The sequence below is a fragment of the Drosophila rhopaloa genome, unplaced genomic scaffold, assembly GCF_018152115.1.
Source record: "Drosophila rhopaloa isolate 14029-0021.01 unplaced genomic scaffold, ASM1815211v1 contig_115, whole genome shotgun sequence".
Classification (NCBI taxonomy): domain Eukaryota; kingdom Metazoa; phylum Arthropoda; class Insecta; order Diptera; family Drosophilidae; genus Drosophila; species Drosophila rhopaloa.
Genome location: NW_025334990.1, coordinates 12,483,066 through 12,499,599, shown reverse-complemented (window position 1 = coordinate 12,499,599; position 16,534 = coordinate 12,483,066). Strand labels below are relative to the sequence as shown.

The 16,534-nt window shown below is 38.8% G+C and overlaps 2 protein-coding genes across 2 annotated transcripts in view; both read left to right on the top strand.

Moving 5' to 3' along the window:
* LOC108040596 (neurogenic protein mastermind) overlaps positions 1 to 16,534 on the top strand; it is a 72,944-nt gene that overhangs the window by 35,747 nt on the left and 20,663 nt on the right. The window lies entirely within an intron of this gene.
* Positions 5,365 to 6,917, top strand: LOC108040595 (acylphosphatase-2). The gene has a single exon (XM_017118100.2). The coding sequence runs from the start codon at positions 5,984 to 5,986 to the stop codon at positions 6,314 to 6,316; it is 333 nt and encodes a 110-aa protein (XP_016973589.1). The 5' UTR covers positions 5,365 to 5,983; the 3' UTR covers positions 6,317 to 6,917.

Genomic DNA, 16,534 nt, shown 5'->3' with positions numbered 1-16,534 from the left:
TTTATAGTTAAAGCCAGATATTTTTAACCATTTAACATTTTTTTCTCTTTTTTATTGCAAGGAATATAGCATTTTGTAAATAATGCTTGTTGTTTACCTTCTGTTTTTGGTTCACACAAATTGGCCGAACTTTTGGTAATTGTACTTCTAATTGCTTTATTACAGCTTTAATTGCTAAAACGCTATAAAAACGCTCGCTGTTAATGTACAGCTGTTATTTAACAGGCAGCGGAGTGAGCGAATGAGAGAGGGTGAGGGTTGGAAAGAGAGGGAAAGAGTCACTTAGTCAGGGCGATTGCTTGACTTGTTTTTGTGATGTTTCCTTTGTTTTGTTTTGATTTGCTTTGCCTCCGACTGTTTGTCTATGTTTTCTTTTCTCTCGATTTCCCTGTCTTCCTCTTTATTCCCCGCTTTCGCTCGGGTTTCCACTCGGTTCCCGAAACACGGAGAAAGACCCTTTGTAAATTTTAATGGCAAATCTGCTGCCATTTGCGGCACATTTCGCGTACAATTTTCATTTTTGTTATGCCCACATATTTATTTTCATGGCTTGTCCTAGGTGGTTGGGTGGTTTTTTTGGGGGAGGGAGGTGGCGGTTAGGCCTGCGCCCGCTTTTCACATACACACTGAAAAATACAATCATTCTTATCACTTTGTTATTTATCACACAAAAACCAAGCTTAAAATCAAAAATAGTTCCTTGAAGTATGCTACAAAAAATGTATCCCCAAAAATTGAATGCGAAATTTGGTTGAGTCTACTTTTTAGCACAATCGCACAGGTCATTGCATCTTTGGTATCATAAAGTTAAAAAATGATAATATTCAGCTTTAACTAATATTATATCAAAACATTTGATTAATTTTCTTTATGAGTAATTACTTCTGTAATCCTTTATTCTCCCTTAAATAAACTAACCAAAAGAAAACATGGTTAAAATCCATACATGGTTTTCTCAGTGTATACTACATTGCTAAAGGGGGCGCACTTTACATTTGTTTTGTTTATTTTGGCGTGAGCGTTGCCAGCCACGAGAGCATGGAAGACATGGCCACTGCGAACGAGGGAGAGCGCGTCATTGAGTGTGATGGTGTGGGTGTGTGTGTTAGTGAGTGAGTGAGAGTAAGTGGGGAGAAAGAGCCGGCAAGAGAGTGAGAGAATGTCGATGGCTCTCCTTATTGTTGCTGCTTTTGCTGCCGCTGTTGCTGGCATGCCATTTCCCGTTATCAGTGGCAGACTTTCTGCCAACCTGCTGTCGCACGCTGTCGACGTCGACGTCGCTGCGACTGCCTCTGCCGCCGCTCAACGGTGACGCCACTAACGCCACACAGTGGTGGTAAATTTTAGAAATTTTCCCTACGTATTTTCTAATAAGTTAATATTTTAACTAGTGTTTTTAAAATGATACTTATGTCATTAATACAGAAAATTATACCTATGTACATCTAAGGATAGAAAGGACGTAGATGTACCGAATCCAATAACAATAAAAAGGTTATAATTTATTTAGTTCGCAATAAAGTAGTGAAAATCCTGAAGAACAAATTTTATACTTAATTGAACAAAACAAAACGATTATTATTGTAATTTCTAAATGTATTAAATTTCTTTCTGAAAAGTGGTTTTAGTAGATTTACAACTTTCTAAATTCAATCACTAGGAGAAAAATTAAATCAGGTTTTATTGACAAAATTATTGACTTTCTTGATTTTTAACCAACTAAGAAGAGAGTTCAGGCCACTGTGCCTAGTTCTGTGTCCCTCATTTTGGATTTTGTGCGCACGCCATGCCAGCTAATTTTGGATTTTCTAAGCGAGCCGAGTGAAATATTTTTAGACCGTCGACTGCGACGCTGACGCAGGCAGCGACGGCAACATGCAGATTTTTGCAATTGTTTGCCTTATTTGGCCGCTGACGTGATTTTGTTGTTGTTGGGTTGCTGTATTTTTAGCCAGTTAATTTATCATTCTCATTGCGTTTACGCTGCATTTGTGGCTAATCAGTATTTTGTCTCCTTTCCTCTCGTTGCAGGTGAGTTTCCCCCTTCAGTCCCATCGTCGCATTGTTGTTTCGTGTAAATATGCATGAAGTGCAGATAAAACCGTAAGTTAAGCTAAGTATTTGAGTATTAAGGAATCGGCATCGGCATAGCTGGAATGTTTGCATCATCGCCGAGTTATTTTGATAAGCTGAAGACAAGATCACGGGTTACGTATACGCAGCGTAGGACAGCTCAGTGAGCGAGTGTGTATAACAGTTCTCTGATTGGATTCTCTGGAATGCTTGGTCATACATCATAGATAAATCGGATTGGAATCAGGGAAAATCTTGGACAAGAAAAGCTCAGCTTCGGTAGATGTTTTAGTACACTTTACATAATAAATGTATAATTTGTTGGTAATATAATTTCTTACCTGAATATAATATAAAATTTGGATTTACATTTGGATTGAATAATACTTACCATAAGTTAATTCGCTTAATTTTCATTAAAAAACAGTTAATAATAAATCACTCCTTGATTTGTAACATTTATGAATATTCTAATATGATATTTAACAATGAATTTTTTTATCAAAAAAAATATTTTAATTTGTATTATATAATGTCGGTTGGAATGATTTTTAACCGTTTTTTGGGTTCCTATTTTAACGAGTTTTTATTTTTCTATTGGCTATAATTTTTTTATCTGCACGGAATAATAATTGTGTCATTTGCGTAAACAAATCACTGTGCGTGTGTGAGTGAGTGAGATATTAAAGGCGCAGTCAAGCCTTCATACTTCGACCCCCCAACTCATCCATCCATTCCCACTCCCCCTTTTCGACTCCAATCCATTCCCACTTCTTTTTCTTGTTATTCCGATTTTCCTATGCAACTGTAGTTGTATTTTCTCAGCTTTTCCTCAATTTTCCACCCGCCTTCCCCGTTTCTCAGCTTTGAAGTGTTTACATTTTGCGTTTGAATTATCGCTGTTTTATATGCTTCGCTTTGATTTTCTATTCACTTGTTGTTATTGCCCCGTCTGCTTTACTTATTTTAAGCTAATTTTAGTATTTAGCTTTCGTTTGCATTTCAATTCAATTTGGAAAACGGCGGGGAAAACGCTTTGGGCTTGGGGAAGAGCGAGGACTGTACTTTTTATTTTTAATTTCCAATTCGATTTAATTGTTGTTCTTGCCGCCGCCGCTGCTGTTCTTGTTGTTATTTTTGTTTCGCCTTTTCCGATTTGATTTGTGTGTGTGTGCGCTTGGCGCCGTTTGGCTTGGCCGCAAAACTTTCTGAAAGATACAAAAAATATGAAGAAATTCTTGGACTTATAAGGAACTTGAACATACAAAAAATGTTCCTTATTAAAAGTAAATTGTTGAAGGACATAATAGGAAATCGGTAGGATTATTATGAAATTCCATCCAAAAATGATTTGCATTACTCTTTTAAAGTATTATATTTACGAGTATAAAGAAAATAACTTGAGTCATTTCATTTCTAATTATACCAAAGTGATTTTGAAATCAAGGGAAATCTACATCTCTAGAGAATTGGAATTCCAGATAAGTATATTTTATTTTTATACTGTGAAGTTTATATTCCCAGAGGTTGAAAAACATGGAAAATAACTTCATTTTTTAATGTAGGGACTTATACATATGCAATTTGAATAACTTTTGATTTTAAGGATTCCCCTTTTCTTAGTAAACTTTATTACTGTGAAATTCCCTGTTATTTAGGCTTATCTGTTATTTATCCATTCAGCAAGATCCCTCTTTTTCTCACTCTCTGGACTGCCTCTCTTTTTTCTCCCACTTCACGCAGTTTGCCTTCAGAGAAGCCGAGTTTTGTTTACCGACTTGGCTCTTGTTGTAGTTGTTGTTGTTGCCGTTGCTGCTGCTGTCGCAATTGAAGCGCAGTTTCTGGCAGCAACAACATGAGCAGCTATACCTATAGATATACCTATACCCGTAGCTACAACACCGAGGCATGCGAAATCCCTTGAAGCGTTTCAACTTATTTTTTTCCCCATTTTGCTGCGCTTCGGTTTGTTTGATTTGGCTTGCTCACCTTCGGCTCGGCAACAACAATATCGAACGGACGTCGACAGTGACGCCGGCAGCGAATGCCACAGCGACGGCGACTTCGGCGTCGACGGCAACAGCGGATTCAACCAGAAACTCAGCCTGAAACTCAAAACGAACCCGAGGCTCGTGCTGTTTCATTTGAATGGGCACACGACAGAGTTCGAGTTGGATTGGCCACAGTATGCCGGCCAAATTGAAGCCTTTGGTTCCACTTTGCGAAAACTTTAAAATTCGCTTAACAAAATTGGCAGCTTTAGGGCCATTTCCACATATTTCAGCTCACTTAGGAATGGCTAGTGCAGGCGGAAAAGCTCTTGGAAGAAAATCTCTTGGTTTGAGCTACTGTTGGACAACAAATTACAACACTGTGCTGGCTTGGATGGATAATTAGAAGACTTTGGTTCCACTTTGCCAGAATTGGTTAAGTAATTTTGAAAGCGTTAGGGTCATTTCGCCACCTGTAAAAGTAGTATGGTGTAGGAAATGATTGCTTAATTAAATTGAACGTCAATTTCTATACCCTTTAAGAAAAATATTCTATGAAGCGACTATATATCCAAAGCTTGAGCTTAATCCCAAACTTGGTAGAATAAATAGGAATCCCCGTTAAAATATTAGACAAAGCAGTCGAAATTCGATTTAAGGAATATATTTTACGTGCATAGAACTAGCTCGATCAACTTTCGAGGCAGGAAAGTTATGGTGTTATGAAAGTTAAATTGTTTTAATATCTTTAAATAATATTTATTTAAAAAAAACTATCAGGTTTATTCCATTGGGAGTTAAAAATGATTAACCTCCGCTATATACTAAACAGTCTTGTATTGACTATAAGCTAAACGATGGCCTTAACTGGGCTTAATTGTGAAAAAATATAATTTATGTAGCCTTCGGAAAAGCAATATTAAGGAGATGGGACGGGGTACTTGTAGCTGAAGTCATTTATCAAGGGCTTCTTTTGCAAATACCTTAGCTCCCTGGACTTCATTCTAATGTCCTCGCTCTCTTTCTGTCTGTCTATCTCCCTTGCTCCTACTTCTACGTCTAGGCCATAAATATCGTATTAAATATTTGCCTTAGAATCGCCTGCGATGTCGGCGTTTCGCGTTTGCATTAACGCCGAATGTTGTCTGTTTATCTCGCTAGTTATTGTTCGCTGCCCATAGGTGGTGTTTTGCTGTTTGGGATTCGTGGGTATCGAGGGGGTGGTTGGGGTGCCAGGGGAAGGGGAAGGGGGGGAGGGTTTCGCCTCTGTTTGGTGGTTGCAAACTTTTGTGGCATTGCCAGTTGATTGGATTGCCATGAGATGAACTTGGCGTCGCATGTGAGTGTGCGAGCAAGTGTGGCAAGTGATTTATGAGTCCCCCGTGCTGATATGGGATACGCTATACGCGATGGATATACAATAGATACAATGTCATTAGCGTCCTCCTCGATACAGTATGCGTTTTGTAGATGAAAACTCTATATTTTGATTGCCAATTTTAAATTAATCCGATTGAAAGTAAGGAAAAGTCATTAATGTAACATCAATAGCGAAAATGGCTTGAAAGATAATTAGTTATTGCAAATTAATACAAATTTACCTTTTGTTAGCTTATAATAAATATTTTGCATTTATTCAATTACATTTTTAAATTGATAAAATTTCATTTAAATTTCGATGCTTTTTACTTAAGAATAGTCCTAGATTATTAATCCAAATCCAAGGTTAGGAAATGATGAGTATATTATGGCTTTCCAAATTGCAAAGTATTGGAGCTCACTGTATATTTCCAAACCCCAAAAAAGGCAGGCTCTGGCACTTTAAAAACTAGTAACTTCCGGCACCATTACCCATAGAATTGACAAAAATTAAATAAATTTACACAACTGGATTTGATTACGAGAACCCGAGTAGAACCATGATACAGCCGACGGAGCAGATCTTCACGTGTGGGTTCGAGATCTTTGGACGAGTGCAGGGCGTGTGCCTAAGGAAGCAGACGCGGGATTTGGCCACTTTGAACAAGGTGCGCGGATGGGTGATGAACACGGACGAGGGCACGGTCAAGGGGCAACTGGAGGGCACTCTGCCCAAGGTCAACGAGCTCAAGTTCTGGCTGTTGAATTTTGGAAGTCCGCGGGCGATTATCGAACGGGCGGAGTTCACGCCCACCAAGGAGATCACCTCGCACTCCTTCAGTCGCTTCTCGATTCGCTACCACCATGTTCCCGCCCCGAAAATGGCCATTTGAAATGGAGGACATATGTCTAGTAACAAAATCGTAACTGTGCTGTTCGTTGTAACTGTTCGTTTCGGCCTTTAAATTGAGCTGCCAATAGACCCGAGCTGTGCTTCTGCGAACATCATTTATAAACCTCAAAAGTGAAAAACAGGCTGGCTGCCAGCCACTAATTAAGCCGCACAAAGAAATGCTCAACGCAATTACATAGGGGCTGGCACATCCACTATGTATTTATATACATATATATATACAAAAGTATATACGAGCATGTGAGATGACTTGGTTAGACAGACACCTGCAGCTTCAGCTTCAGCTTTAGCTTTAGCCGTAGCTTCAGTTTCAGCTTCGGCTTGGCCACATTTCCAGTTGAGCGACGCCCCAAACTGGCAATGAGTTTTTACGACACACAAACAGCAGCCAACAGCCGTGAGTTGAAGCAACAGACAGTACTGGGTATACGGAATATATAGAATAACAGCGGAGGGCAACAAATATTTATCGCCAAACACTAGCAAGAGCAGGGATTGTAAATTATGGTTGAAGCTGGAAAAAATCTTGGAGCTTTATGTCTAAATTTTAACGATAGAAAATATATATTGGAGAAATTTCATGTCAAAATGATTTAAAAGGGAAAAGGTGGAGCCAAACACCCTGCGGAATCAGCATTTGTATGGTTGTTTTCAGAAATGTAATTTATTTTTAATGAAAATAGGGAACTTTATTTAAAAATAGTATACCGAAATCTTTTTCGTTTAAATTAGTATCTATATCATATGTAGATTCCCTCCGAATTTAATGACTATTTGAAGAGTTAATTAAGTGGAGTGTTTACTCTTTCCGGTAATCACTGTTTCTTTTTATTTTAATTTATATAAGACCGTTATAATAACCTAGTCATTTAAGATCGTAATCATCTTCCAGAGTTCTAGTTTTATTCCATTTTTAAGCTCTGTATATTTAAAGTACTGGGGAAAACCAGAATGTTTTGAAATCAGAATCTGGCAGAAATCGAAGTGCCACAAGCAAACCTTATCACATTTTCGAATTGTCCAAGTGTATCGCAACTCGGAGCGAGAATTTCAGTTGCTCGCCGTCTGACTGTTGTTGCTGCCGATGTTGCTGCGGTGTTGTTGCTGCTGCTGCCGTTGCTGCTGTTGTTGTGCTCCCAAATGCCCTCCATGGGTCGCTGACTACCACGACGCCTCTGCCGGCGTCGCTGTCGCCGAAGCACTGCGCATAATCACAACAAAATCAAACAAATGAACGGCACTGACACAGCGGCAACACCAACAGCAGCAGCAACAGCAACATCATCGCAGCAGCAACATCGCCGCAGCAGCAACAGCTTTGCAGTGGAGTGTGCGTACATGTGAGCTTGTGTTGGCAACTTCGTTGCGTGTGTAACAGGCGCCCAGATTTTCCGAGAGAGCTCAAAAGAACATTTTCGCATGCGGAGTGTTCCCATTTGTGGATGTTGCTGTTGTTGGGCTTGCGGAATTTTTTTATAGGTTAAGCTGTAAGCGTTGGTAGAAGCGGTGGCAAGGGGGGCGTGGCAGGGGGAGGCTGTGGCCAGCGAAGAGGGTTGTTGGTGGCCTTAACTAGTTTCAGCCGGCCGGTGTCGTTGCCTTGTAAACGAGCAACAACAAAAAAAAAAAAGAAAAAAAGTGAGATAAAGAGAGAGGTTTCCACTCATCGACTCACTCGATTTTTGAGTGGTTCCTGAACCCAAAACCCGCCTCCCCGCATTTTCCAACCCCCTCTCAAATTCCTTTGCGCATTCCTTTGACGTCGACGTCGCTGCCTGTTTCCGGTGTCACTTCCTTATTTAGTTGTTCACGTTGTCCTGGCTTTTGGGTAGGATTTCGACGAGTGTCCTTGCAGGCTCAACCCAATTTAACAGTCATCAAACTAGAAGCGAATTCAATTTGCCTGAAAGCCCCCAAGAAAACCCCAAAAAAAAAAGAAACGACGATCATTAGTCGGATTATTATTAGTCTATTAGTGGTAATCAAATTTATGGCACAAATACAAATTGAGGGAAAACTTTCATGACGCCCAAATGGAAATTGAAAACACAAGCGAGGAGTGGATGGGGAGGGTGAGGGACAGGAGGAGGAAGGGGGCAAGACAGGTTGTCGCGGCATACATAAATGCAAACACTTTGTGCAAATATTTGTGTCATTAAACAAATGACAAACGAATTGGTTTCAACATGAAAGTCAAGAGAAAGAGCGAGAGAGAAAGAGAGAGCAGCTGACATGCAACATGCTAACAGCAACAGCAACAGCAGCGGCAGCAGCAGCTTATCAGCCGTCTGTTAGGGCTAACAGCAACATCCCCGCAGCAACAACCCCGCAGCCACATCCCCGCAGCAACACCCATACTATCACCCACCCACTCGCACACAGATACTCACTCATCGCAGCGCTGCAACAATGCAAAAAGCAAACTTTCTCGCTGCCGGCGTCGCTGTTGCTGTCGTGTTGTTGCTGGTGTTGCTGCTGCCGCTGCCGCTGCTGCTGCTGGCGTCGCTCGTCGGTCGAAGTCGGTTCGTTTGGTTTCGCTGACAGCGGCTCGTGCCAGTACTCAACCGACTGCCAAACGGCGCACGACAAACCAGCAGCAGCTGAGGCACCAGCAGCAGCAATAGCAACACCAGCAACAGCAACACCAGCGGCAGCAGCAGCAGCAGTAATAGCCGCACGGCAGCAACAGCAACACTAGCCAAAGAAAAGCTGTGCGTTTTTTTTTGCGGTTCGTTCCCTCAGCGATAAAAACACAACAGCAACATCAACGCCAACAGCAACATAACAAAAGAAACAAATTAAAAAGAAATACTTAAAAAAATGCACTTAAACTTAATGAAGAAATAAAGTGTTGGAGTGATAAAAAATGTTAGTGTGTGAAAAGTGAAAACTAAAACGAAACAAATTAGTTTTATGCAAACCAATAAACAAAAATTACGCAAATGTTCTTATCAGATTCAGTGATTAAACTAATATATGCAAAACTGTTGTGACGATTTGTTAGTAAAGGGCAACAATTATATGAGTTTCTGAGAAAAAATATATAAACAATTTTAAAATAACTTTGTTATCAGTGCAAAATTGGCTTAGTTAGCAAAACAAAATTGATTTTATAAGGCGATCAAAATAAGAGTTATATACATTAGTATACAAAATCCCAGTTCAGAACTTTTGTTTTCATGAAAATATTTCACAAGATCTTCAGCTTTATGTTAATGAGCCTTAGCTCATCCCCCTATCCTCAGTCCGGTTTATTTATTTGACATTTTATTCGTTTATTTCGTTTATGGTTCTCGTGCGGGAAATTGTGCATAGCAAATGCAAATTTATTAGGTGCAGACTTCATAAGATTCACGTAAGACGTAAAATGGCAGAAATTAAAAATCATAAATCAAAAGTGCTAAATAAATCAGAAGGAAAATTGAGCAAAAAGTGTGCGTGTGTCTGTTTTTTCCCACTCTTTTGGCTCGATTGAAACCATTAATTACATTACAGTAAATCCGTTTGGGAATTTTCTCGCTCTGCATAATTTTGTTTTTCATAAATTATCTAATTTAATGTTTAGTTGCCTGCTAAAATATCAAAGTGAATATTTTCGCTGAAGCCAAACTGAAATTCTGTTTCTGTTTGATTTCTCCGCGTGACTGTGGTTGTGTGTGTGTGGATGTGTGTGCATTCTGGTTTGCCTCAGTGTGTGTTACGCATATTGCTTAGACAAGTGGCCAAGAAGTGGTGGAAAAGGAGGAACAGATCTGAGCGAGCAATTGGTCGTTTGTTATGCCCTCACCGAAAAGTGGGGCATGCTCACAATGCCATGAAGTAGAACACGTTTGGAATTGTGTATCTGCACTCACATATTCATAAAGATGTGCATATACTAATGGGCTTGCAATGTGGAAACAATTGGGCTGATTAACGGTTTTGAATTATGCAAATTTCGATGGTAATCAGCGGGGGATTTAGATATCTACCTGCTGTTACATTTATATAATTGGTTTGTTTTCGCTACATTTTCTTTAACGGGTTTTTGGCTAGGCATTTGTTGTACGTTATTCAGGGGTGTTCCGGTTATCTTGTTTAATATTAAAACAATCATTAGGGTGCCTAAAAGTAGGCTTTAAAAATTATATTGAAAAAGGAGTTTTCAATGATACTTGATATAAGTAGTTTTGGGATTCAAAATATCTGTTTTTTCTTATCTAGTTTTGTTTTCTAAATGTAGGTTTGTTAAAAGAAAGCTTATGTTTATGGCGAGCTGTATTGGTAGAACAGAATATTGCCTTGTACATCATATATTTTCCCAGTTTTAATATTCTAGAGTATTCCAGAGTTACTCAACTCCTAGAACTACTTCCACGCTTTTGTCTTTTCGTGTATAATTGTATAGTGAGAGACAACAGCGTCTAGGAATTCTCAGGCAAAACAACAGCAATAGTAATAGCAACAATTGCCTTAGAGCGAGCAACAAGCAAACTGAAACCAAACCGAGAAATCTGGCTTAGCCTTTTGGCGTTGCGGAAATTGATGCTGCCACTGCCTCGGCTGGCGTCGCTGCCTGCGACTACATTAATCTTACTTTTATTGCGTTTTCTGTTGTTACTGTTGTTTAATTAATTTTTGGTAAACATAATTTCCCATTGGGCTCTGTGCGCCCGCTCAGTTAAATGACTTGAATAATGATTTATAATTCACTTCATATATATTTTTTTCCGATTTTATTTTACTGCTGCCACCCACTTTTTAATAATGTACAAAAAATTAATAGTATGGAAAATGTAATGCGAGTAAGTAAGGAGGGGGGTGAAAAGCGGTGGGGGAGGGGCTGCAAAGAGTAGGACGCTAAACAAGGCCAAAACATTACGCATACGCCGCATGTGTCGGGCAAATATGGGGTAAGAAATGGTTAAAATAACCAGGAATTAATTGGAGGGGCTCGCTGGGTGGTGGGCGGTAGGCTGTGGGTGGTGGATAGTGGGTAGTGCCGAGGGGGTAGGTGAGGGGGTTTCTGTTATGGCTGACACTTGAGCGGACGTTTTAAGTTACACTTTTAATTAATTGTTGTGAATAAATGATGGGACACTGACAAAGGAGAAAATGCGCCAGAGGAGTAAGGCTGAAAAAAGAGGTTGACAAAGAGCTGGCGAAAAAGTGGAAATTAAATGCATATTTCATTTAAATTAAAATTAAACCACAAATTTCTGGTTTTGAGTTACGATTTGATGTCTGCTAAAGTTTTGATATTAAAATTGAACAACGTTGTTGTTGAAACTTGCGAATGTTGAATTTTTAAAATCAAATTTCCCCATTTCTCTGATAAGATCACTTCGATGGCACATGATATGCTGGGTTTTTTTGTTTTTATAAAAATGGCACTGCCAAAACATCTGTTATCTGTATGCGACCCATATTTTTAAAGTATTCTAATACTTAAATTTAATATTTGATAAGGTTATTGCACTTTCGTTTTTTAATGTCAAGTCTGGATCATGTCTAGTGATAGTCTTTAACTTTCCCCAAAATGTGTGAAGCTGAATTCTGAGAATCTAATATTTGAGCCTGTTCATTTAATAATGTTAATCTCTTTGATTACTACTCTTTTATGCGTTGGCCTTGTCCACCGCCATTTTCATAGGAATCCAAGGCGACTCCTCCTCTATCATCTTCCAGTTCCTGTCTCTCGGCACCTATACACCATACAATGTAGCAACTAGCAACCCAACCAACTAATCAAACATCACGAACGCAAAACGAAGGCTTTCCACGAAACATTTGTGTGTGTTTTTCTGTTGCTTTTTTTTTGTTGGGGACGAGGCGATTTCCGTTTTGGGGCTAGTTGCTATATAGCTATATATTGTTTTTTTTTTCCTTTTTTTCTGGTGCTGAGTGGCCGAGAGTGTCGGTTTGGATTCGCCGCTAATTCGCATTAATCATACGAAGCGTTGGACGCGCTCTCTTTTGTTTATGCATTGGAATCATGAAAACAAAATTCATACAAACTTAACGTCGCCAACGTGGAAAGAAGCTTTTCCACATTTTTATTTTTACACGCAGAAATTTACTAGCACTCGTTGGCGGGTGAGGAAGCGAGAGGGGGAGACAGGGTGGAAGAGAGATGGGTGACGTCTTCTTACTCACGCTTTTGTTGTTGCTTATTTTTAATGTGTCAAGGTTCGCGGCATAATTTCTGTTGCTTTATTTCATTTGCGCGTAAAGCAAACAGAAAATATATCAAAGAGTGAGACAGAATGATGGAGAGAAGCTACAGAAAACAAGTCATAGGCTGTGAAATGTTTGACTTTCTTTTTGAGCAATCCAACAAATTGAACTTCAAAGTGTTGCTAAAGACATTTTTTTGACAAAAAAACAAATGAAAATAATAATAGAAAATTTATCATATGACTTATTTTGAAAAGCAATAAAAAGTAGCAGGAATTTTAACTGTAAAGTGAGTTTTACAAGTGGAAAAGGTACAATAATTTTTATGGAAGTACATAAGACAAAATAATTTCGATTTTCATTTATGAAAAGTCCTTCTGAATTTTAAAATCTTTGAATGTTTTTGGATGAAATTATTACCGAAAGTGACCTATTATTCTGGCTTATTTGGGCTCATCTTGTCACAATGTGACCACTACTTTATCGCGCGCAACCTTCGATTTGCAGTATACCCTAGACCCCAGTAGTATACTCTTACCCCCCGACAAAGTTATTAAGCCCCACTACCAGCAAGACATAAAAGCGAAGACGGAGGACAGAGGACTGAGCGAAGCCAAAGGCGAAGATGAGGATGTCGACGTCGGAGGCGACGCATCGATAAATGTAAATGCAGTAAATGTAGTGGGGAATTAGGGGTGGGGAGGGGGGGAGAGGCAGAGGCTAAAGGGTACGACTATGCTATAGTTATAGAGGTGGAAAAGATGGGTAGTGTAGGGGTGGCAATAAGGAGAGGGCAAAACATTTTTATTACCGCAGTGGAGTCGTAAAAAACTAAATTACTTTTAAGTTTGTAAATTGTGTGAGCTACCGCTCTCTTTCTGGTTGAGTATATCCGTCTCTTTCTGTTTTGCAATAGGTTACATATTCCGGCACCCTTCTCCATTTCCCCCCGCATTTTTCCCACCGCTTTTGGTCAACGCAAGTTTGCATTCTTTGTGTCACGTTTCCATCGAAAGATACCAAAAACACAGATACAGATACAGCCAGCGAAAGAGACAACAGATGCAGATAGAGGGCAGTGAAAGAGACGGCATGATCGATGGTGGCAGCAGAAGAAGAAGCAGCAGCAGAGGCGCAGGGAAAAACAAATTTATGAAACGTCATTTATTCATAATGAGCCAAGCGAATGGGGAAAAGTGTTGGCGCGTGTATCGAAATGAACGGTAGTAGCCAGAGAAATAGAGAGGAGAGGCGGGGGAAATGTGGAGAAATGGGAGAGAAGGGAGAAATGTGAAGATGGCCGAAACGGGCCAATTGTGTGCATTGCATTTCGAGTGTTGTAAAGTGCCATAAACTTATTAGGCGAAAGTGTTTCGTGAGTGTGCGCTTGTATATGAATGTGAATGCGTAATGAGTGCTACTCACTTTGTTATTCATTTGGGAGATAGTTTTGCAGCCGAATGTAATTGTTTAAACTGCGATTGAGTGGCTATCGTTGACCTGAGAGTGGGGTGAATGATGTGGTAAAGCTTTTTAGCGGTTTTAGATTTATTTGCTTTAAGAATGTATACATCAAAAAATGTTGTTTTGAAAAATAAGTTACAATTTGAGACATGAGCTGATGAAAATCAAAGCTAATCAAAGATAGGGTGCTTAAGAATGCAATTTTCAACTGTAGTAAATATAGATTTTCTAAATATTGAATGTCCACTGTAGTAAGGTAGACCCAAGGAATGATATTAAAATTGTGGTGAATACTTGTGCACCCCACAAAACGAGTCACTTGCGGTTATCCAAAGCATTTCGCAACTTTCCGCACACTTGCAACCGAGTCCTCTGCTTCTTCTCCACGGTGAAGTATTATATCGTGTGCACTGAATTCTCACACAGATACACACGCACACCTCGCGACCCCACTCACATGTCATTGTGTTGGTTGCTGCGCCTATTCGCGGCTATTTTGTATACATTTTGCATTAATTAAAAACAAAATAAACAGCTAAAGTCGCGCGCGCTTGGCCTGCGCGGGGGTATGAAAATAAAAACTGAAAAGCAAACACATTCTGATTTAAATGTGATTGTTTTTCTTGCTTTTTTCGTCTTCGTCTTCCTTTTTTTTCTCCTCCGCTGCTATTCACTTTACTTTACAAGCGAAGCAAGTGGAAATTATTTGAGTAAAGCTTTTTCGACTGCCCGATACTTGAGGATTATGTGGGTTTTTACGAGTTTCACTAAGTTTTAATTGGTGGAGCTTAGCATTTAAAGGACACTTTCTTAAGGTTAGGTACAATTTTCTGAATATTTATAAACTCCATTACATGATAGATCAGTTTCATGGGTTAAACGCAAACCAAATTTCCAAAACCTTTTAAACATTGTTTTCGAAAACTAGTTTTATGATCACTAGTCTTTTAAAAACTTTGTTCCTTTTTTTTTTAATTTTTAGCGCAACACTTACTTTTTTTTGTTTGTTTAAAGAAAAGTCATGCTGTGATCTGCTTAGGTCACATAAAGTATGAAGTGAACTGGAATTATAAGTTTTAACAGATATAAAAAGGATATTAAAAACATATTTTTTATCTTATTACTCAATATTTTTTATCCAGTAGTATGAATTACTCTTTTATTGTTTCAAACCTGGGCTTCAAACGATATGGCCTCAGATTATACGATTAAGGGGTATGAAAAGCGCTGAAGTAAAGCAGAACAGAAACAAAAACAAAAGCAGCGCCGACGCCAACACAACGCACACTGGTTCACAATCGTTCACACAGATACTCGGGTGTTCTGGTTCTCTTTTCTCCGTCGCAGTCGCAGTCGCTGCCTCTGCCGACGTCGACGCTGGCTTTCTGCCACTGATTAGAAGTGTCTTTGCCTTTTATGTTATTGTTTCTGCTTCTTCTGGTACCTCTGTGTTTTTTTGTGAATTTTTTTTTTTACTTTTTGTGACATTTTTTGTTTTTGTTTTCCCATTGCCTTTGTGCACTTGCGATTTTCATAAAATTTCGCTACGGCTTTTCAATAATTTGTGCACGTCTTGCAAGTGAATTTCTTTCGATTACTCTTGCCAAGTCAGCGATGTTGTTGTTGTTGTTGATTCCATTGTTGTTGAGTGTTAATCGAATCGTGAGGCTCTTCAATGCAGTGGTATATTGTGGTATACATGTGTATGATTAATTTATGTTTAATTTCTCAATGTGTGTGCGCCACAGCTAAACAAATCAAATTGCAATCAAAAGAACAAAAGATCGACGGATAAAACAGTTAAATAAATCAAAAGCCAAATGCGCCCGCGAAGCAAACGCAACAAAATGCAAAACTTTCGACGCTGCTCAGCACTGTCGACGTCGTTACACAACACTGGCCGGATAAGTTATCCCTATCGAGTTGCAGCCTAAAATCTCCCCACAAATCCCCAAACTCGAATCCACCGAAACGCGCCTCGAATTCGAGTTCCCAGCTATTCAAACTTCTGTGTCCATATAAATCGAAGTGTTTCCAAAACTCGACTAAGTTTTCAAAACTCGACTCTTGACTCTTAATGTCTGAACTACTTAAAAACTAAACTAATCTTCGCCCGAACCAGCAAAAAGCTATAAACGAACTATCTATGAATGTTTGGGTAAGATTTTGGGGAACTTCATATGTTTTATGTTACTTGCAAAAAATCTTATTATCATTTAACTGAGTAGATTATCATTTAAGTAATTGGTGGGGTTATACCATTAACTATATTAGCTTTTAATTAAGATTATTTGTGAACTGTGTATTTTAATGATAGTTTTTTTCTATATAAATATAGAAAATTATAGAAAATCAGTTAATTGTTAATTAGTTTAATATTTTTTGTGAATCACTCGCTTTTATTTGATAAGTAGAGACTGTTTATTGCAAAAACAATCAACAATAAGATGAATAATTTCAAAATAATACTTTAATTTTAAAATACATCTTTTGCGATGTTTACTAAGAATATATTTTTGAATATAAGCTTTTGCAGAGCTTAAATATTTTGTTAAACTCTAATTGTAATATTTTTGGTTTC

Coding starts and splice junctions, on each gene's coding strand:
- LOC108040595 (XM_017118100.2), top strand. CDS start 5,984: ATGATACAGCCGACGGAGCAGATCTTCACGTGTGGGTTCGAGATCTTT.